At 46.2% G+C, this 22593-nt stretch overlaps 1 protein-coding gene and 1 long non-coding RNA gene across 4 annotated transcripts in view; one reads left to right on the forward strand and one right to left on the reverse strand.

Moving 5' to 3' along the window:
• ZFAT (zinc finger and AT-hook domain containing) overlaps nucleotides 1-22593 on the forward strand; it is a 161603-nt gene that overhangs the window by 118108 nt on the left and 20902 nt on the right. For all 3 annotated transcript variants that reach the window (XM_027560778.1, XM_027560780.1, XM_027560779.1), the window contains 3 exons: nucleotides 5295-5433; nucleotides 15405-15523; nucleotides 21904-22030. In XM_027560778.1, the coding sequence (XP_027416579.1) occupies nucleotides 5295-5433; nucleotides 15405-15523; nucleotides 21904-22030 (385 nt within the window). The remainder of the gene's footprint in view (nucleotides 1-5294; nucleotides 5434-15404; nucleotides 15524-21903; nucleotides 22031-22593) is intronic.
• LOC113904086 lies at nucleotides 630-15453 on the reverse strand. The gene is made up of 2 exons (XR_003514403.1): nucleotides 15387-15453; nucleotides 630-1132 (listed from the first exon to the last, which is right to left on the reverse strand). It is a non-coding gene; the product is annotated as an uncharacterized LOC113904086 (long non-coding RNA).

Raw genomic sequence — 22593 nt, forward strand, 5'->3', positions numbered from 1 at the left:
AACCCTCAGTACTTCCTTCCCTCGTAGCAGTGAGGGGCGGTGAGGTTAAAGTGAGAAAAAGCGCATGTAACCAAGCATGCTCCCAAGGTCCTGGGGTCTCTAGATTGACCCAGCGCTGTTGACCCCCAGCCGTGAGCCGGACGTGGCATGAGTCAGAAGGCCCCACGTGGCCCGGCAGGAGCTGTTCTCAGCAAAGCGCAGATTTAATGTCTAGAAGCGTGGTGTTGTTTCACGGCAGGCACAGTAAGCCCCGCTTCATCATTGTGTTTCTTTCAGAAGTGTCTCAGTGGAGATTCCCATCAGAGGGAATGTGTGCAATCTTTTTCTGGTGCGTTCCTTGGAAACCGGTGGAAATATAGGCATGGGGGACTTCGGTGTGGCAGTGTTGCCTACCGTCTGACCCTCAGTTTTGGAGGTGGCGGGCAGCTCCACGGGCCATGCAGATGGGGGGCTGTGCAGTGAAAGGTCCCCATGGTGGGGGGCGCGGGGATAGCGAGGGTAGGGAAGCAAAGTGAGCAGTTTGTTTTACCAGAACTTTCCAGGCTGGAAATACTCCTATGAAAACAGCACTATCTTACTGGTTCTGTAACTGGAAACAGAAAGTCATTTGCAAAACTGAAGATACATAATAATAGGGAAAGCTGCAGAAATCATCTGTTTAATCCATCCCCCAGGGGAGATTGTTGCCAATGAGGGGCTTGTCTGCACGCCTTGCGGTCCACGCGTGAGTGGCTGAGGGCCCCCAGCCCAGCCCAGCCCAGCTTCATGCTCCTCAGCCTGACTTGGTGCTGGCTTGCATTTTAGAAAATTGGTGTCCCCTTCAGACATTCATGGAAAAAAAATCTCATCTTCCCTCCGGGTTTCTTTGCTGCAGATTTGCTGCTGTAAATCTTAAAGGTGTCCTACAACCCAAGCCCCAGGGCAGCACTTGCATAATCCAGGACCTCTCTCCACCGTGTAACTTGACTCAGGTTTGGTGATGCTACTGTGATAGTTCATATTTCCTCCGGACCTGTCACCAGGTCTTTTAGAGGGAGCTCCCAACTGCAGTCTACTTTTCGGACGTTTTCAGACATGACGAAGGGCAGGTGTGTGAGAACCTTGGTCTAGTGTCGGCATAATTTCCATGACACTGGTGAAAGAAAATAAAGGTAAAAATTGCTTTATCTGTCAGGGTATAAATGCCATTGCTGCTTTGCTGTTATTAATATTAATCATGCCGCTCATTGGGTGCTATGCCATTTAAGGCATTTTATCTAAGTTACGTGTAATCATCAAAACCCTTGTGAAGAGAGTTTTTTTGGCCATATATTATCCCATTTGGTCACCCATTTCTTTTTTACTTCTCTTGTTGTGAGATAGAATGTATATCCAGAATGTCAGATATACATACGAGTATGTGAGGGCATGAATAATTGTGATGTGAACACTCATGTCCCACTGCCCAGAGATGGACCGTTGCCTGTCCTCAGACCTCCTTCATGGGCCCACCCCCTTCTCTACCCGAGTTGTGACTGTTAACCTGAAAATTACTTTCTGGTTTTCTTAGTGGTTCTACCATTGGCGTATACATCCCTACGCAGACTAATGTAGCAACACTGTATGCTTTTCAACTTTATATTATCCATATATCTGGATATGGATATGTATCTATTTATGGATTTACATGTATATGGATTTATATATATATAAGGGCTTCCCTGGTGGCTCAGACGGTAAAGAATCCACCTGCAATGCAGGAGACCAGGGTTCGATTCCTGGGTTGAGAGGATCCCCCGGAGGAGGGCACGGCAACCCACTCCGGTATTCTTGCCTGGAGAATCCATGGACAGAGGAGCCGGGTGGGCTACAGTCCATGGGATCGCAGAGTGGGACACGACTAAGTGACTGAGCACACAAACATACATATGTAAATCCTCATCTAGATATATATCTATATCTAGATATATGGATTTATATGTGGAATTTATTTTATTCTTTGTTCTGAACTTGGCTTCTTTACTGAATGGTGTGTTGGTGAGACTGCATGTCATCCTCCTCCATCCATTTTTTTCTTCTTTTAAACACTAATTATTTATGTATTTGGCTGCACTGGGGTCTTAGCTGTGGCATGCAGTATCTGACCAGGAATCACACCCAGGCTCCCTGCACTGGGGGCTCGGCACTTAGCCACTAGACCACCAGGGAAGTCCCCGTCCGTGCTCCCCAGTGTGAAATAGCATGTGCTGGGCAGCCCTCGCGGGAGTGTTCATCCGCTCAGTTCACCCCCGCAGTTGTCGGGGAGCGGCGGGGCTCTCTCTTTTGTGTCATCGTCACCAGCTCTGCTGCTCTGCGCTGTCTGTGCACGTGTCCTGGTGTGCCCGTCCACGAGAGCCTCCGGGGTGGATGCCCCTGGCGAGTGCTTGGCAGGGCCGTAGGCATGTCTTCAGCTTTACAAGGTGAAGCCCAACCACTCTCCACGGTGGTTGTGCCAGGTTATGCCAGCAGCAGGGGTGCCCGGCCCAGATCCTCTGCTGCTCTGTGTCGGGGCGGGAGGTGGGACGGGGGAACGTGCAGGATGGCCAGCCTGCTGGGCTGGCCTCTCCGTGTGGCTTTATTTTCATTTTCATGATGGTTAATGGAATTGGGCCCCTTTCCATAAATTTTTCTGGCCATTTGGATTTATTTCTCTTTCCCCTTTTTTTTTTTTTTTTTTAATACTGTTCAAATATTTCCCCATTTTTTCTATTGAGTGGTTTTGCTTTCTTGTTTATTTTCAGGAATCCTCCATGTATCTGGGGTGGGGATCACTTTTTGGGTTACATATTATGAATACAGTCTCTCATGCTGTGGCTTCCCCACCCCACCCCCCCACATAATGTCTTTTAAAGTTGATACATTTAATGCCATTTTAAGAAACATTTCATCCAGAGTTTTAATTTTAGTTGTGGTTTTTCTATTCCACTCTCTCATTTTAGACCTCTAGATCTCATTTTCACCATGGCAGCAGCTGGATGCGTGGTTCCTTTCTTCCAGTCTTGTTCCTTTCAAATAATCCTCCCTCCATTCATTTCCAGAGTGAAAACTCTTCTGAAGTTAGCACGTCACCCCCTGCCTGATACCCACCGGAAACCCCATCCCGAGTCAGTTTCCTAACGCAGCGCGTCCCCCTGTGACCTGGCTGCCTTCCACCCTCTTCCCAGCCCCACCCACCCCGGCCTGGTCCCAGCCCTCCAGGAATAGCCTGTATTCCTCCTGGCTTACCTTGGCAGTCCTTGTTTGTCCAAGTTGACGGTTAGACGTGGGCTGCCTTATGTCTGGGAAATGCACGCAAACTAACCATGCCCTTCCAGGGAAGACAGGTGGGAAGTCAGATCATCTGGTTGCAGGCTGGACCAGGGGCCCAAAATCCAGCGCAGACAAATGGTAGGGCAGGGAGATTGTGAAGCTTTGGGCAAATTCCCTAACCCTTCTGCATTTCAGTATTTTTTATCTGTGAAATGGGAATAGCAGTTGTACCTACTGCAGGAGGTTGTTGTGAGATTTGCAGGAATTAATCCATGCAAGACTTAGAACTCTCTGGCATATGGTAGCTGTCAGTAAAGGCGAGCTAAAACAGTCATAAATTCTGTCCGGTCACGCTACTTCACAAATGCACTGTAACACCATGTTGTAGGCATGACGGCAGCTTCCTGCCTTGTTTTTGATCCACTTTCTTTTCTGTCGTTTAGTCTCACATGCACTACAGGGCTGCAGCCTGCATATATTTTCCTCATAACTCTTAGCTGGATGCTGGCCTGAAAGATCTCAATAAATAACTTTCCTTTGAGATGTAGCGTCATTTGCTATCTGCAAGTATCTGACTTAGGAAACAAGTGTTGTGATTTAGTTTGCCTAGATAGCATTTAATCTTTGCAGTTGATATTTAAGTCCAAAGACTCGTGTGCATTCAGGGAATCAGAAGTCTCTCATTTGTCACCATGTCCCCAGGTGAGAACAAGGTCTGACTCATAGCAGGATGTCAGTAAATACAATATATGCTTCATAAGTGGAGTCCCAAGAGGTGCCCTGTTCATGATGCAGTCAGACCCTATGCCTGGCAGTGGTTATGGGGCATTACCTAGGCTCCACTTGACCTCTGTCTCCTGCCCTGCAGTGACTACCCCAGCAGAAGTCCTTGCTGAAATGTGGCAACATCCCACAAGTTCAAGCTTGTTCTGCATGAAAAGCCCAGATGCGGCTCAGCCATAACATTTAGGGAGAGAGGGTCCCAAGAAGATGTTAGGTAGTGATTAAATTCCTGTAAAAGGTAATGATGGTACCAGGGAATGGAATAGATGGAAAGGTTTGTCCCCCTAAACCTCAGAGCCGTTCAGTAGTGCAGGGGGCCAGGGGGCTGACCTCCATGCCTGTAACAAAGGCTGAGATCACAGACATCAGAGACGAAAGAAGGCTGTCTCATCGCGGAGGGAGGTTTGGTCACAGCCAGTCTTTGAAAGCGTCCCTTCTGGCTTTAAGAGTTGAAGATTTTGTAGAAATCAGTAGCTCAGAAACTTGGGTTCTCTTTTGGACTCACCTGTGCATTTTTTGACCTATCTACTCAAACGATTTGGGAGTTATTTTCATTAGCATTTCCACCAAGGAACAGGCGTGGGGAAGTACATGGAGTTGAAACTCTTATGAGGCAGTTTATCTGCTTTGCTCTAAGAAGGATGGAATTGACTCTTGAGCCTGAATTAGGTTCGTAGGACCATTTCTCATTTTAATTGCCCCTTCGTGCCTCTGTGCCCACTGACCACCCAGCACTGGCAGGAGAGCATTTTTTGGGTTTTTTTTTTTTAATTTCTGTGCAGATGCTAATGTTCCAAAACTAATTTCATAGAACTCACTTATATTGAGATAGGCAAGTACGTCAGAATTAATGGTAAGGGGAGCTACTTGAATAGCATTCACTTGAAAAAAAAAAAAGTGATAGATTCCTGTGTTGGATTTTTTGTGATTTTCTTCTTGAACAAGAAATATAAACTCTGGGGTGACAACAGAGGAAGATATGAAAGCAGCCTTGTTTAGCAGAGTCGCCTCCTGCTCTGGGGACTTCTGCCCAGTCACTCGGGGGGTTCCCTGCAGAGGCAGGACTCAGCCACCCCAGGTTTGTGTCTTTTCCTGGAGCATTTCCCGAGGGATGGTCTGCTCCTCGCAGGCCTTGGGAGTCGTGGAGGAGGAGTGGGGTATGTGTGTGCGGGGCCTCTTCCTTCCCGTGGAGGCTGATGACACAGGGGCTGGCCTGGCCCTAACCCTCCTCCTTGTCCCCCCAGCCTTTCCGCTGCGCCCACTGCCATTACTCATGCAACATCTCGGGCTCCCTGAAGCGGCACTACAACCGGAAGCACCCCAACGAGGAGTACAGCAACGTGGGCACCGGGGAGCTGGCGGCCGACGCGCTCATCCAGCAAGGTAGGCGAGCGGCTGTGCCCCTGTGCCTGGCCAGGCCCCCTGGGGCAGCTCTGCGACCTCCCTCAGCACGACCCGCACATTCCTGGTCATCACTGTTCGCTTCCTCCTCCTCCCTGTGAGTTGTCAGTGTTACTTGCGTCTAGGACCATATTACAGCAACCTTAATGGAAACCTTAGGGCTTCCCCAGTGGCTCAGATGGTAAAGAATCTGCCTGCATTGTGGGAGACCTGGTTTCAATCCCTGGGTCAGGAAGATCCCTTGGAGAAGGGAATGGCAACCCACTCCAATATTCTTGTCTGGAGAATTCCATGGACAGAGGAGCCTGGCGGGCTATAGTCCACGGGATCTCAGAGTCAGACACAACTGAGCAGCTAACACTTTCACTTTTGATGAAAATCTTAAACAAAAAAAGTGATCACTTATCCACACATTTTACCGACCCTTCCCATAACATTCATTTATCGGTACAGTCATCCCTCAGTATCGGCAGGGGATCAGTTCCAGGACCCTCATGGGTCCCACAGTCTGAGGATGCTCAAGTCACTTGTGTAAAATGGCAGAGAACAGTTGGTGTCTGCATTTTCAGCCCACATAGGATGTGGAACCTGGGGGTTCAAAGGGTCAACTGTATGGCCATCTGTCCTTAGTCCATGCACACATTTGAACAAATGAAAGTTCATGGCTAACTTTCTTTACTTAACGTTGATTAACACACACAGTTTGTTTTCCTTTTTTACACTGTCTTCCTACTTTAACTTCTAAGGGCCTTTTGCAATACAGCATGAAGCGGGAGCACCCCACTTTATTTATTTTAAATATTTATTTACTTTGCCTTTTTGGCTGCGTTGCGTCTCAGTTGTAGCACACAGGCTCAGTAGTTGGGCACACGGGCTTAGCTGCCCCGAGTCATGTACGATCTTAGTACAATCAGGGATAGAACCCCTGTCCCCTGCATTGGAAGGTAGAGTCTTAACCACCAGACCACCAGGAAAGTCCCACCCTACTATATTTAACCATGCTCCTGTTGTTGAACATTCTAGGGTTTCTAGATTTTTCTCTTCTTGCAATTATGAATAGCACTATATTAAGCACATTATGGGTGGGGTTCTTTATCCAAAAATATTTGAGTACTCAAATTACATATTCCTCCTGAAAAGAAGAAACGATTTAGAACATTTAAACTAAAGAGATTGAGTGAAAACTCGAGTATCTGAAAAGTTTGGGGGTTTTTCAATACATGGTCACATTTCCATTTGCAAGGGTTTAGCTCACATGCTGTTGCTACCTAGAAACGCTGTTGTATTTTCATCTGTGCTCCGGTAATTCAGCTGAAAAGTGATTGCAGAGTGTAGTGTGTCAGTGGTTGCTCTTCTCTGGATCCTGTGACTCTTTGAAGCTGAAGACCATTTTAGAAACCTATCCCCTCCCCGCTTCCCTGGCCCTGGTGCGTGAAGCTCCACTTGCTGTAACCACCATGAATGGCGTCCTAATGTGAAACAAATGAATTGACTGTATCCTTCAGCACTTCCGGTGACAGGGCTGACGTCTGGAAATAGACGAGCAGCAGAAAACTCTCGGATAATTTTAAGTCATCCAACTGGGATAATGGGAGCATGTGCCTGGTGTTGGTATTAAAGGCAGTTTCTAGGAGTTGGAGGGCAGGCCAGTGCGTTGCCATTTGGGCCGGTTACCTACCCTCCATTGGCGGCCCCGAACCTCACGGGGAGCTCACAGCCACCATCACACAGGATTGCGGGAGGATGAAACGAGAACACTTGAGTGTCGGGCACTCAGTACATTTGCATTCCTTTCTTTTGTATTTTTTTTTTCTAAAACTATGCTAAGGCTTCTAGAGCTGGTGTATCATTTTTGAGGACCCCGCTGTCCAGGAATCACAGAAGAGAGGGTGGATTGCCTTCAGAAGTTCAGTTGTCACTCAGTCATGTCTGACTCTTTTTGACCCCATGGACTGCAGCATGCCAGGCTTCTCTGTCCATCACCAGCTCCCAGAGCTTACTCAAACTCATGTCCATCCAGTCGGTGATGCCATCCAACCATCTCATCCTCTGTCCTCCCCTTTTCCTGGGTTGCCTTTGAGTCACAATAAATAATTGGAGTACAGGGCTAGTGACTCATTTCAACATCCTTCACACTCTTAGGCTGGATGGCGGGAAATAGACATTTACTTGGTCATGGGAACAGGTGTGGGGATCTGATTGATGCCTCTGTCATAGTTCCCTGCTTCCAGACTTTCATCACTACCTTGCACAAAACGTGCTGAGGTCAAGTTGCTTCATGCCCTACAATTTCTTCATGCCCTAAGTTAACTTTCTAACTTGCTCTATAAGCAGTTGGCATTCCCTGACAGGGTCTGGGTTTTCTAATTTTGAAGGGCTATTTTTGGCCTTCATGTGTGTGTTTATGTATTTTTGCTGTGCCCCCATCAAGAGACTCTCCTGGAAGGAAGCAACGGAATGTGTTTTGGCTCATAGGAGACACCGTGCCTCTGTGTCTTGGCAGGAGAACTGTCTCTGAAATCCGAGAGCTGGTTGAGGATTAGTGCAGCTCAGAGCCCTCAAGAGCACACAGCTCTCGCTGACCTTAGGTCTGAGGGAGAGAAGGAGAGAGGAAGAAGATGGGGCTGAATAAAAAGAATCATAATGCTGAGTTGTTTGGGATCACTCACTGGGACTTTTCTCATTTTCTTTTGATTAATTTCATGTAATTCTCCCCATCCTTGTTTGGTTTTATTTTCCTCTTCTACCAACCCCTTAAAAATTATCTTCCTGGGACTTTATAATTTCTTGTTTTGAGATAGAGGAATAGGTCTTAAAATGACATAATAAAAAAACCACATATATATCTATGACCAATTCATATTGATGTATGGAAGAAACATATCGTAAAGTAATTATCCTCCGAATAAATAAATTAAAAAGTATTTCTAAAATTAAAAAATCATACATGTAGTTTTCTCAAAATGATGTTGCAGTCTCCTGAAACCAAGTGCAGGACTCCTTGTCCGTCCGCTGTGTTGAAACAGTGACACATGGGAGCCGTCGATGGCTGAGAAGGATGGTTCTGCCCCAGGCTCAGGGGTTTGGGGAGGGGGTCCGAGCACTTTTGTAGAGGAGGCGGGGAGAGGACCTAAAAGGCTGAGGTTTCCGCTCCCGGGCAGGTTTCTCAGGGAAGGGACTGTGGTGTTTTTCCTGCAGTTTGGGTCCTTTTCCGTGAACCCTGGAGTGGAGGCTGCTGGGGTGTCCGCCTGTCGTGTTCTGGAAATGTTCACCAGCTGGCTTTCCTGGGGCAGGGGACGGGGTGCTGATACGTAGCGTTTTCCAGTTTCTGTGCTGCGAATATTTCCACTGGGGCCAATTTCAAGCTTTCCATGTGACATCGCTGAGTTGGGCAGGGATGTGCCCAGCCAGCTACTGAGCTGGTTCCCTCTGGCTCCAGCACACGTCTGGTCCCGGGGGCGCAGGCTGCGTGCCAGCCGTGTGCCACCCACGTGCCAGCCATGCCTCAGCCGGAGGCACTTGGACTCCAGTGCTTTTCTGGCAGTTAGACTTGTACTGAATGCTGTATAAATGCTTTATCCGCTGCTTGTGTTTTATCTACTTCTGATATTTTGAAAGCAGATCAATCTCTTGTTTATTCCTCTCTGTCAGTCACTTGTTCATTAATATGGATATGAGGTGTTTTCCCACAAAATATACATTTTCTTGTTGTATCACTTCAGTGGGCCTGCCCCTTTCCTCCTCTGAAAAAGCCTGATGAAGCCAGCTCAGGAGCTGGTTCACTAAAACTAGAGGTTGTGAGAGGCATCAGATGCTTGGTGCTTAGCGTCACAAGCTCTCAGCTTGTTCCCGGAGCTCATGGCCTGGCAACGATGGGCTGGTCCTTTTCCAGGGACCTCATGGCCCTCCTTCAAGTCGCCCCAGGATACTGGCACAAGTCTAGGGTCGGGTGCACAGCCCTGGAGCCCGCTGTGATCCCTGTGGCCCCGGGACCAGTTACTCAGCTTCTCCGAGCATCAGTTTGCAAAGATGAGATCTTATTCTCAAAGATCCCAGACCGTGCCTGATGTCACAGTGCCTGATAAATGGCTCACATTCCCTGTCGTGTTTATTCCATCGCCTTCTTCACAGTGTATCTTAAGCTCATCGTGTTCCCCATGCTGTGCGAGGCACTGGGATGTGGTGGCATTTGTAGTCATTCTGGGTTGGGGATGAAGCCTGGGCAGCTCTTCCGTGTTCTGATCATCTAACAGAAAGTATGTGCTCCTTTAACAGGCCCCACGTTGCTATAGGAGAGAAGTTCACTGCTTCTCTCAGGTGGTGAACCTTATCTCAGGTCACTCATTTAAGGAGTCATTGAGCAGGGGCGTAGATAAATGAGATAAGAAAAGATATGAGGAAGAGGGCCAGAGAAGGCTTAGTTTGTGGCATCTGCTGAAATCTTTGTGTTGTTTTGAACAGTTATATTAAGATTGTAAACACGTATATCCATACCTTTGATGTACATTCATGTCTTAGTTTTTTCACACCAGATTTGGGGAAAATAGTATAGAAAAAAATCCAGAAACTGTCAGCCAACCCAGGGGTCGAACCCAGGTCTCCTGCATTGCAGGCGGATTCTTTACCAGCTGAGCCACAAGGAAAGCCCAAGAATACTGGAGTGGGTAGCCTATCGCTTCTCCAGGGGATCTTCCCAACCCAGGAATCAAACTGGAGTCTCCTGCATTGCAGGTGGATTCTTTACCAACTGAGCTATCAGGGAAACCCTTCCACACTAGATTCGGGAAAATTGTATAGAAAAAAATCCAGAAACTGTCAGCCAACCTAGAGTCCTTTATTTGAATTTTGAACATTTTTATTCTGAAATTGTTTTTATTAGGGCCCAGATCCCATACATTAGTGGAAGATGCTTCCAGTGACGTGATGCTGTGCTGTTGGTTGTTATTTTCCATGTTACCTTATCTCTCATGAGGTTGGCATCATCTTTCCCATTTTAAAATGAGGAGGTACAGAGAGGAGAAAGGACTGGACATCAGCCACACAGTGAACAGGTGATCAGGCCAGACCCGGGTCCTGATTCAGAATGTGGCTTCTCACCACGGATGGGCTACATCCCCTGACGTGAGTCTCAACTGTGCACTTGTTGAGGAGGAAGGAAGGAAGAAGAGGAGGAAGAGGGGGAGGTGTGGTCCTGTTGGGGACTGGTTTGCATTTGCTGGTGGCCACACAAGGTCTCACAAGGACGTGTTGAAAGGTTACACATGCGGGAGCTGTCTGCTTTCTCCTGCTTCTTTGCCTCCAGGTCTGACTGCTAACCTGACCAAGGCTGACTCTAGGGCCTCTCTTTCTCTTTCCAGCCCTTCCCCAGTTGTCCAGAGGATCTCAGATCACCAAGATTTTGAGAAGTGTGTGGGAGGACCAGAAGGGATGAGGGAGACCTTGATTAAGCTCTGACTCGGCCTGACCCAGGGTCAAAGGCACTTTGTTTTCCCTCTGCAGTGTTTCCCCGAGTCCGATTTCGTGTTTCACATGTCAATAAAATAAAAGTTCTCTGTGTCCACTTTCCGTTGATAATTAAGCTGCCTTTGGTCCAGTTACCCTTGAACGTCTGTGTTAGTTTCTTATTGCTGCTGTAACAAGTGACCACATGGTTGGTGGTAGTTTAAAACAGCACAGATTTATTATTTTGCCATTCTGAAGGTAAGGAGTCCAAGCTGGTCTCACTGGCTCAAGTCAGGTTTGCTGACAAGTCTGTATTCCTTCTGGAATCTCAATCAGGATGTTTTCTCTTTCCAGCTCCTGGAGGCTGTCTGCAGTCCTTGGCTCTGCCCCCTCCTCCATCTCCAAAGCTGGCAGTCTCTTTGTTAGGTGACGGCACTGGGGTCTGCTGTCCTGCCCACTCTTAGAAGGATCCTTGTGATAACATTAGGCCCGTCCAGATGGTGCAGGATAATAGCCCCATCTCCAGCCCCTTACCTGATCCTTTCTGCCACCTGAGGTTTTATTTTCACATGTTCCAGGGTTTAGGATGTGAATATCTCTGGGGAGCCTGTTATTCTGCTGAGCCCACACTGTCTTTTTTTTTTTTTTCTGCTTTTTATTTTGTACTGGAGTATAGCAGATGACACCACCCTTATGGCAGAACATGAAGAGGAACTAAAAAGCCTCTTGATGAAAGTGAAAGTGGAGAGTGAAAAAGTTGGCTTAAAGCTCAACACTCAGAAAACAAAGATCATGGCATCCGGTCCCATCACTTCATGGGAAATAGATGGGGAAACAGTGGAAACAGTGTCAGACTTTATTTTGGGGGGCTCCAAAATCACTGCAGATGGTGACTGCAGCCATGAAATTAAAAGACGCTTACTCCTTGGAAGAAAAGTTATGACCAACCTAGATAGCATATTGAAAAGCAGAGACATTACTTTGCCGACAAAGGTCTGTCTAGTCAAGGCTATGTTTTTTCCTGTGGTCATGTATGGATGTGAGAGTTGGACTGTGAAGAAGGCTGAGCGCCAAAGAATTGATGCTTTTGAACTGTGGTGTTGGAGAAGACTCTTGAGAGTCCCTTGGACTGCAAGGAGATCCAACCAGTCCATTCTGAAGGAGATCAGTCCTGGGATTTCTTTGAAAGGAATGATGCTAAAGCTGAAACTCCAGTACTTTGGCCACCTCATGCGAAGAGTTGACTCATTGGAAAAGACCCTGAAGCTGGGAGGGATTGGGGGCAGGAGGAGAAGGGGATGACAGAGGATGAGATGGCTGGATGGCATCACTGACTCAATGGACGTGAGTCTGAGTGAACTCCGGGAGTTGGTGATGGACAGGGAGGCCTGGTGTGCTGCAGTTCATGGGGTGGCAAAGAGTCGGACACAACTGAGCGACTGATCTGAACTGAACTGAACTGATAGCTGATTAACAGTGTTGTGGTAGTTTCAGGTGAACAGCGAAGGGACTCGGCCATACATATATGTGTATCTATTCTCTCCTAATCTCCCCTCGCATCCAGGCTGCCACGTGACACTGAGCAGAGAGTTCCCTGTGCTATATAACAGGTCCCTATTGGTTATCCATTTTAAATACAGCAGTGTGTCCATGACCATGCCAGACTCCCTAGTGGTCCCTCCCCTTGGCAACCATAAGTTTGTTTTCTAAGTCTATGAGTCTCTTTCTGTTTTGTAAGTTCATTTGCATCATTTCCTTTTAGATTCCACATATCAGGGATGTCATAAGATATTTCTCCTCCTCTGACTTAATACACCGCCTTTTATAAGGATATAAGCTTTAGCATTTTTGCCTTCATAGGAAAAACAAAAAACCAAGACCCAAGAATTCAAGGAAGTGGTTCTGAGTCATGTGAGCCAAGTGACAAATGCAGATCTCCTGACTGTCCAACCAAGTATCCATGCCATTCTGGGAGTTATATTATTGAAAATGAAATTGAATTTTCAATAACGTCAGCCGCTGCAAAGGAGTGAAAATAGTTTACTTGAAATTCCTCTGGAATAGATTGAATTTCGAAAAGAACAAAAGATGCCATGATGGAGTTTCCGAATTGCTCCTGAAATTCTGTCCTTTGGCTTGGTTCGTCTTTCCTTATGAGGAAGATTGCAACTTGCAGGGAGGGGGGGTTGTGGTTTTTATGGGGTGCACTTAATATCAGGGCTGCAAGGAAACTCACTAGGTCTCCCCGTGACCTTTGCCAAGTGTTGCCTAAGCATTTAATGAATTGAAATGGAAATTAATTTTTCTCGGCTTTGATGTCAATTACCTGGCATAGTTACACCTTCCGTCTAGATTACACATTTCCATTTGTTGTTCTTTAATTAAAGCCACCGTGATAAAGGTGGGAGTTTTAATTAGTGTGGGGGCATTCTCATATTAATTTTAATTTAAGCATGATATCAGGATGTTTTTTCTCCCTAAATTAGTTTCCATTAAAGAACAGCCCAGAAGGAATCCTTAATTTCATTTTAAAGCCTAAATTTAACCTTCGGTAGTTTGTTTGTGTTCATTGCCACAGATTAAGTCTTTATAGAAGCAACGTCAGCTTAACCCAGAGACAAGGTAGTGGTTCTCCTGCCTTGGAGGGTTTTAAAAGATGATTGTAAGAAAATGCATCATTTTAGATGATGAACAAGCAATAACAAAGAAGAACTAAGTTTAATTATCCTCCAGGCAAGAAAGAACAAGCTCATTTGATTTTGCCTAAAAAAGTGCAGTGTGTTTGAGTTTCGGAAAAACAACTGTCTGAGCTGCCTTTTCTGTAGAATGTTCTAGAAGTTCAGGATTTGGTAACTGTTGCCGGTCTCTGTGGGCTTCCCAGGTGACGTTAGTGGTAAAGAACCTGCCTGCCAAGGCAGAAGACAAAAGAGACACAGGTTTGTTTTGACCCCTGGGTTTGGGAAGATCCCCTGGAGGAGGACACGGCAATATTCTTGCATGGAGGATCCCATGGACAGAGGAGCCTGGCAGGCTGTGGTCCATAGTGTCACAAAGAGTTGGACACAGCAGAGCAGCTGAGCACTCGCACGCATGCACGGTCTGTGCTGGCTCTGCCCGCTGTCTCTGTTGTACCTGCTGTGCTGCTCTGTGCTCGCCCAGCGTGGAAAGGCCAAGGTTCAAGGGATTGTGCCGTCAGCCACCTGGGTTAGCTTCCATTCCCACTAATTCCTGTTCTGGCTATGAAGGGAAGCCGGTGGAGGGGCTTACACCTATGAGAGATGTGATTTCAGCTGAGTTTTTAAGACCAGCCGTTGTGCTGGGTGGAGAGCAGACCCACTGTGGCTGTGGGAGACCAGTTAGAGGCCTTCTGTTCCCATCTCACTGCCCTGGCCCCTCGGGTGCAGGCCTGATGCTGCTAGCGCTTGGCCCGACTCTGGCCTGCTCAACGTCCGGTAGATTAGAGGCCTGATGTGGGGCTTCTCTGGTGCTTCAGATGATAAAGAACCCATGTGCCAACGGAGGAAATGCGGGTTCGATCCCTGCATTGGGAAGATCCCCTGGAGGAGGAAATGGCAACCACTCCAGTATTCTTGCCTGGAGAATCCCATGGACGGAGGAGCCTGATCGGCTACAGTCCATGGGGTTGCAAAGAGTTGGATGCACCTGAGCAGAACACACAGCACTGCTGGGGCTGCAGCTGGCCTCCCGGGGGACGAGTCTGCTTCTGAAAGCACTCCTGCTCAGTCGCTTCCCTGTACTAACACTTAGGTTAAACTGACACCGCATTCATTGTAAACCAACTGTGCTTCAGATGAACAAACAAACAAATGATTTTTGTCCAGCTCCAAATTTAGTTACTGCTTCTGATAAAATTTTAGATAGTCTTTGTATGACTCTCAGTTTTTTCTTTTTAATTCTAGAGTTTTATATTCTCTTAATTAAAACATGCAGGTACTTCCTGGAGCATTTGTCAAATTTAATCAGTTAAATAAATAGTGACATTTCAGGATGTGACCCGCTTTTTCATTTGTCCTTTACGGGGATATTCAAGTGGGGATTTATATCCCTGGCTTCACTTCTGACATGAAGGAGGCTGAGCATCTGGCCCTCTGTCTTAGTGTTTTGGGACAAAAGAGATTGAGAAGCGCAACCGTTGTCCTTCAGTTACTTTTCGCTTCTAAATTATTTGTTATTTTCAAATAAAAATGTGAAAAAATGATTTAAGCCACTGTATCCACTCAGCCAAAGGAATATTACTCATCTTGACTCTCTGTCACCTAAAATATTAAATGTGTATTAGATTCTCTGCAAATTCTGATTCAATAAATGAAAAGACATGCATTAAGTTTTAAAATCTCTGCCCGGAAAAACATATTGAACTGCTGCTATTCTGTTTACTAGTAGAGTAAGCTTGGATTGAAAGTAAATACTGGAGATGAACGCATCTCTTAGGTTTGAGGCATGTGGACGGAAGGCTGTGAGCGCGTTCTTACCTGTGTCTGTGCTTCCAGGCGGTTTGAAGTGTCCAGTGTGCAGCTTCGTCTATGGCACCAAATGGGAGTTCAACAGGCACCTGAAGAACAAGCATGGCCTGAAGTTGGTGGAGAGCGAAGGAGACCCCAAGTGGGAGGTACTTTTGAAAGCTTGGTCTTGATCGTGACTTTCCTCAGCACAGACAACAAACCAGGCAAGCCCGGTGCCGTTCCTTGGAGCAATGGGTTTTCTGGTGGGAAACTTGGACGTCTTTTCGAACCCCGTCTCCTGTCTGATGGGGGTGTACTGGATGAGGTCCAGGCCACGCATGTGACTTCTTACGCTGAGTTGTGTTGCGCCTGGTTTGTGAATGAATGTCTGCATTGGGCTCACTGATACCTTTACTTCTGTTATCTTGAATCCAGAGTTTCAGAAACTGCATCTGGAAGAACAATGCTTGACAGTATATATTGTTAGTCCCCACCCCGAGAACAGAGAAGGGCCCCGCCTGCTGATTTTAGATCCTCGTCTCCCTCAGCTGAAGGCAGGCGCTCCTACCTGTCACCTTTGTTTCCAGTCAGATGTTGGAGCCAGTTTCCTGGCTGGATTCTATAAAAGCCAGTAGCTGTATTTTGTAAGCCAGTAGCTATTTCTCTTTTCAGGTACCAGGGGTCACTGCCAAATTGCGGTTTACCTGAGGCGGAGTTTCTCAAACTCAGTGCTGCTGAGATTATGATCTGGACAGTTCTTTGTTGCAGAGGGCTACGCTCCACATTTTAGAGTGTTTAGGAGCGTCGTTGACCTCTGCCCATGAGGATCCACCAGCACAGCCAGTTGTGAAAACCAGACAGAAAGCACAGACACTGCCAGGTTCCCCAGGAGTCACAATGGCCCTCAGTTGAGGACCACTTCTGAGGAGTTTCTGTCATATCAGAGTATCCAGTGGGTTTACTGCAGTTAAGAGTAAGGGCTCAGAAACAAATCCAATGACAATGTGGGGGTTGTTTCAGAAAGCAAGGGAAGGGTTGTCCAGTGGGAGGGAATGTGTTAATCTGTTAACATAACCCATCATAGTATCAGAACTAGGGAGAAAACTGAAAGGATCATCTTCATGGATGGAGAAAAGGCATTTGACAAAATTCCACATCCACTGATTAAAAACAGTCAATAAAGCAGAATTTGATGCGTACATCTTTAAGACAAAAAACAAAATATATGTGTTTCAGATCAAGAGCCAACATCTTGAGTTTCTTATTAGATTTGGGAACAAGATGAGGATGCCCTAGGGGCTCCGGTCTTTTAACATCATGGGAGGCCTCAGCTGGCATGTTGGACAAGGTAGAGTAAATAGAGATGTAAGAATCAGAAAAGAAATGAAATATCTCTGTAGATACAGGATTATGTTTTTGAAAATCTAAGAATGAATGAAAATCTACTACACATGATAAGCAGCAGATTAAAACATCAATATACAATAATCAATGGCTTTTATAGAGAGAGAACCTAGAACAAAATAGCAGAGATTTAAATGTGAAAAAAGAGATATTTTACAAATACCAGAAGAAAACATAAGTGAATCTATTTGTAAATTGAGAATGTGGAGAACTTCCTAACTATAACTCAAAATCCAGATTTAATTAGGAAAATGATTGAAAACAAATTAACCACATGAAAAACATTTTAAAAATCTTATGTAAAAGAACTCATAGAGGGGCAAATGACACACAAAAAAAGTATTTTCAGTCATATCATAGAAAAAAGGTGAATATCTTAATGTTGTAAAAGGCTTCTTCTAGCAATACTGGTGAAAAAGATCAATAGCCCAAAATGCAAGAGATAAGAAAGGTTCAAAGAAAAAGAAATGCAAATGACCTTGGCTGTCTGAAAGCGTGATCAGCCTCACATGTAATAAATGTAATTAAAACTAGACAGAGATAGAATTTCTTACCTATTCAACTGGCAAGAATCCACCAGTTTGACATCATCTCTGCTGGAGAGGCTGAGTAAATAGGCATTCTCATACATTGCTGGTGGGAGTGTAAAACAGTGTGACCTTTATGAAGGGGAATCTAGCAATATCTACTGAAATTACATATGTGCTTCTTTTTCCATTAACTAAACAATCCCACCATTAGAAAACTGTCCCAAGGTTATACTGACAAAAATGAGGGAAGGTGTCTACACAAGGCTGTTTATTACAACTCTGTTAATGTAGTATGTGAAGAGAGACTGTGTGTGCATATACACCAATAGATTGATGCAGAAATAACTCCAAATATATGTGTATACATGGTTAGTATACATGCATGTAGACTTCCCTGGTGGCTCAGATGGTAAAGCTTCTGCCTATAATGTGGAAGACCTGGATTCGATCCCTGGGTCAAGAAGATCCTCTGGAGAAGGAAATGGCAACCCACTCCAGTATTCGTGCCTGAAAAATCCCATGGCCAGAGGAGCCTGGTGGGCTATAGTCCATAGGGTTGCAGAGTCGGACACAACTGAGTGACTAAACTTTAAACTTTATACATGCATGTATTTCTTAGCTTTTTGTGCTAAGAGGACCTAGAAACAGTGACCCCAACTGGCAATGAGCACACCTAGTCTCCAGGTCTTGGTTTCTAACAGGATTCTCCAAGAAGAGGAACCAGGGTCCCTTGGAAAAAGTGGTTGACTTCAGGGCAGAGGCAGAAATTACGGAAGGTGATCCTGGAGCATTTTGCAGTGCTGGAAAGTAACACCAGTGTGCTGCACAAAAGTAAGAGAAGTGTGTCAAAATGGCACAGGAGACAACCCGGAGAGTTCCTAGCCGTTCTTTCTCCAGGGCTTCTTCCCAACCCAGGAATCAAACCCAGGTCTCCCGCATTGCAGGCAGATTCTTTACCAGCTGAGCCACTAGGGAAGCCCAAGAATACTGGAGTGGGTAGCCTATCGCTTCTCCAGGGGATCTTCCTGACCCAGGAATTGAACTGGGGTCTGCTGCATTGCAGGCAGTTTCTTTACCAGCTGAATGACCAGGAAATCCCCTAGAGAGTTCCTAATGGCCCCAAACTGGAACAATTTGAGTAACAAAGTAAATCATGATAGTATTGGACTAAAAAAATCACTCAAAGCATAGAGTAAATATCTCTGCATCCATACTGATAAATGATTGAATAAATAGTAGAGAAAGAACAGTTCTTACTACAGAATAATTCTGATCAATAGATCTAGAAAGTGGGGGAAATAGAAAATTACCATTAGAACACCACAGTAATAATTACAGTAGCCAAGGTCCATTGATGAATGCCGGAATTAGTCAACAGAAGTTTTGAGGAGAAATAGAGTATTGATGTAACCTCAAAATATCTCCCCCTAAATAATCATGAATTTACAGGGAAAAGTAGTAACATCACAGTTCAGACACCTGGCCAACACCACCTTAGCCACCCGACCGAGGTCAGAATTCTCGGTAGTGAGACAGAGTGACATCATGTACCGCACCCCGCCCCCCCGCCCCCGGCGTGATGCAATCAGAAGGGCCGTCATCACACCATTTGGATTCATGTGATGGTTTATTGTGATTAGGTAGGGGCCGAGGATTGTTGGAAGATTATTGATGGCCCTTCTGATTTTATATAACAATAAAAACAAAACTGAACTTTAAAAAAGCAAGCCCTGAAAATTAAGAGTAGAATGAAATCAAGGATCTAAACTATATGTCAAAGCGATGGCAGAACTACATAGAGAAGAAATATTTTAAGAGATTTTAAGATAGAAATTGGATTGTTCCTCCCCAGTGGAATAGAACCTAAGGGTGAAAGGAACTGGCAAAAAAAATACTGTTCTCAGTTATTCCACCAGCAGCGGTTGGTATTGTTACTCTAAGGCTTTTGTTAGTATTTGCAGAGTGGAGTGAAGCACATCAAATGTGTTTAAATCCATGAGTTTATAATAATCCTGGGAGAAAACTCCTTAGTTACCTGTGCAGAGTAATAGTGAATCAACTCTATTTTGATAAATAAAATTGTTACTTTGGTAAGGCTCAGAGTCTAACAATTATTCTACCTCATCGAAACAAACCGTATCTCAGAATAACCGAATGTTGGAGGAGAGAGATTTCTTTGTGTAGAAGTATTCCAGCCAACAAGTGAAGGTTTTCATGACTTCTGTTTTACAACCCTCCACTGGCATCGTGGGTCTAGCCATGACCGTCAGTCTCCTGCCAACACAGCAAAAACAGGAACGCTCAGTCACGGAGTGTCTCCTGATGGAGGTACACGGTGTTACCGTGGGGTCCTCCTGCCTCCTGATCGCCTGATTTAAGCTTCCACGTCTGACTGTCAGTGAACACACTCAGTGGTTCCCTGGTGGTGCAGACAGCAGAATCCAGGCTGTTGGAAACTCTGACGGCAAGCGACCACTTTTCACAATGAAACCATAAGCAGAGGAGAAAGAGTGGAAGGAGAGCCTATAAATGCAAGTGTTATGAGACTTTTATCAGGCAGTTCTAATACATGGATTTCAATAACTTAAGTACGACTTGTGGGATTAAGTTGTGAAAAAATGAGTTGGGGAAATTAGAATAGCACTTAGGGATGTGAAGTCATTCAGGAATCACTGTTAAGTGTTCTGAGTGTGATGGCGGTGCTGTAGTTCTGGTTTGAAAGAGTTTTATCTTTCAGAGGTGCATTCTGAAATATTTAAATCGATGTGACGTCTGCATTTGCTTCAAAATCAAAGGGCCGTTGTGTGGAGCGTGGAGGGGGCATCAGCAAAAGCGGACTGGCCGTGAGGTGGTGACTGCTGAAGTGGTGCTGTGAGCATGGAGGCTCGCTTCTCCGTCTTGTGTGTGTGTGACATTTTCTATAAGAAAATTTAAGGAATGTGGACTTCAAAAGACTTCCTTGCAATTTCCTGGCTCTTCCTGTAAACAGTTTGACCTTGAGCCATTGCTTGTCGAACCTCTGTGACCGCTGTGTTCTAATGTCTATGGTGAGGCTCCTGCCACTCAAGAGGTCAAAAGGATTGAGAGACAGGATGTATGAAATGCCAGGGTTACTGTCTAGTCCCCAGCAGGTCCTCTGTGCGGCGGCGATGGTGTCAGCAACATCACCATCTATGGAAATCCTCTGGTACTTCAAGTCCATACTTGCAGGGCTTTGCTCTCTGTTAACAAATAGACATGGAATGCTGGTTCCTGATGTAAACAGCATCTCTTCTGGCCAGCTGGTGCTTCTGTTCGTGCAGTCATGCCCCTCTCCTCTGAAGACCTGGCTTCTTACAGATCTTGACACCTTCAGCAGAGCTGTGACTCTACAAATACAGTTGACACAAAGTCACCTACTAGACTCCAGAAGTACGACAGTTGAGCAGCCAAGACGCTGGCCAAGGGTGGTCCCCGAGTGATGACAGGCTGCCTGTACTAGCCATCACGCTGTTGCCAGGCTCCCTGGAGTGCCCTGCAAAGCACTGCCTTCCCACAGATGGTTATTACAGAGAGTACCCCAAAGCCAGGGAGCCATGCCACGCCCTTCCTGTTCATCACAGGCTGAGATCCATTTCGTGTTGGCCACAATGTTGCCTAATGGTACTTATAAGGAAGCATGCTTCTTTTTGTTCATTTATGCGTTCATCAGATACTCATTGGGTGTCTACTAAATGTCAGGCTGGAAATGAACTAAATGAACTTGACCACTTGGCTGTAAAAGAATAATCACATTCTATTCTGAGCCTTTGTGAATAGCTGATAAGTGCTTACAGAGTATGATAACTTTGGCTCCTATAAATTCTGTGTAAAATCTCCTTTTCGTTCTTCTTTATTGGTGACATTCATGCTTGCCTGCCTTCCAGTGCTAGGAAGAGATGATTATGAATATCTAGTTCGTGTGAAATGTCCACCTCTCCTCTCCTTATCGGTGTGAGATTTCTGTAAATGTCCCTTTAGCTTCTTCTTCTCTCATGGGGTCCTGATTCTGCACAGGTGTATCTTCTCTGGCCAGTTGGATTTGTCATACCCATCCTGTAAAAATAAAATGAGCCGCAGACTGCACGAGTAGCTGAGATCTCCTGAGATCTTGCTGTGTGCCGGGACCCATGCTCTAAGCTGGCCAGAGGTTGTGGTGACTGGTCCTCTCCTCCCGTCTACCGCCACCACGCTGTGCCTCCCTCTTGGCCTCATGGCGGGAGGCCCCAGGCACAGGGGATCAGAGCAGTGTTGGTGGCAGTGGGAGGGGCAGAGCACACATGAGGGTCTCTCTGTGCGTGTCTCATCACTCATTGTGAACAACATCCTCTATTCCCTGCGGCAAGAACGTGTCACCAGAGGCTTTCCTCCAAAGCTGGTTTTAAAGCCTCGGCACTTGGCACAGAGAAGTTTCCTCTTTGGGAGATGGGTTTTTATCGGAGCACTGGTTTCTCAGGGGTGCCAGGCAAATGAGCTGCTGCAGACACATTGCTGGTGTGTGTTTGTTTTGTTTGAATCCATTATCCCGGGGCTTATGGGGACCTTCTAGGGGCTCTTCTAGGCAGTCCCATCAGTGATTCTGTGTTTTTGTTTAGCCAGCAACAGAAGCTCCCGAGGAGCCTTCCACCCAGTACCTGCACATCGCAGAAGCTGAAGAGGACGTTCAGGGCACACAGGCTGCCGTGGCCGCCCTTCAGGACCTGAGATACACCTCAGAGAGTGGTGAGAGCGCCCCCCGCCTCCCTGACACCTTAGAGCTGGTCTTTGGCAGGCTGAATGAATGAATGAACTTGTGAATGAGTGATGTCCGTCACTCGATCTCCTTCAGCTGCATTGTGCCCTCAGGAGCGCTCTAGCTCTCTGACAACTAGAGATCTCTTACAGAGTCTTCTAGAACAGAGCTGCAGGTGAAGTGGTGCCTCCAAACGGTGTTGCCGGATGTCCACGCATATCGTCACGTCTCTCCCTTCCAAGTGCTAACCAGGCCCACCCTGCTTAGCTTCTGAGATCAGACGAGATTGGGCCCGTTCATGGTGGTATGGCCGTAGACTCATCACGTCTCTGAGCAGCGTGTGGGAAGACGGGTCTTATAGTCCTCACTTCACAAGAGGCAGGAGACTTCCTCCTTGTAAATGGTTGGCTGAGGCTCACCCACTTCTTGGGTGTTGGAGCTGGTCTTGGAATCCAGGTCTCCTAACTTTTTGTTGGAGTGCCATCCCTGTTCGAGGCTCCCTCAGAGTCATCTGTTCTGGGGGGTTTGTTCCAGGGTCTACAGGAGGCAGACG

Source organism: Bos indicus x Bos taurus, chromosome 14, assembly GCF_003369695.1.
Source record: "Bos indicus x Bos taurus breed Angus x Brahman F1 hybrid chromosome 14, Bos_hybrid_MaternalHap_v2.0, whole genome shotgun sequence".
NCBI classification, from domain to species: Eukaryota; Metazoa; Chordata; class Mammalia; order Artiodactyla; family Bovidae; genus Bos; species Bos indicus x Bos taurus.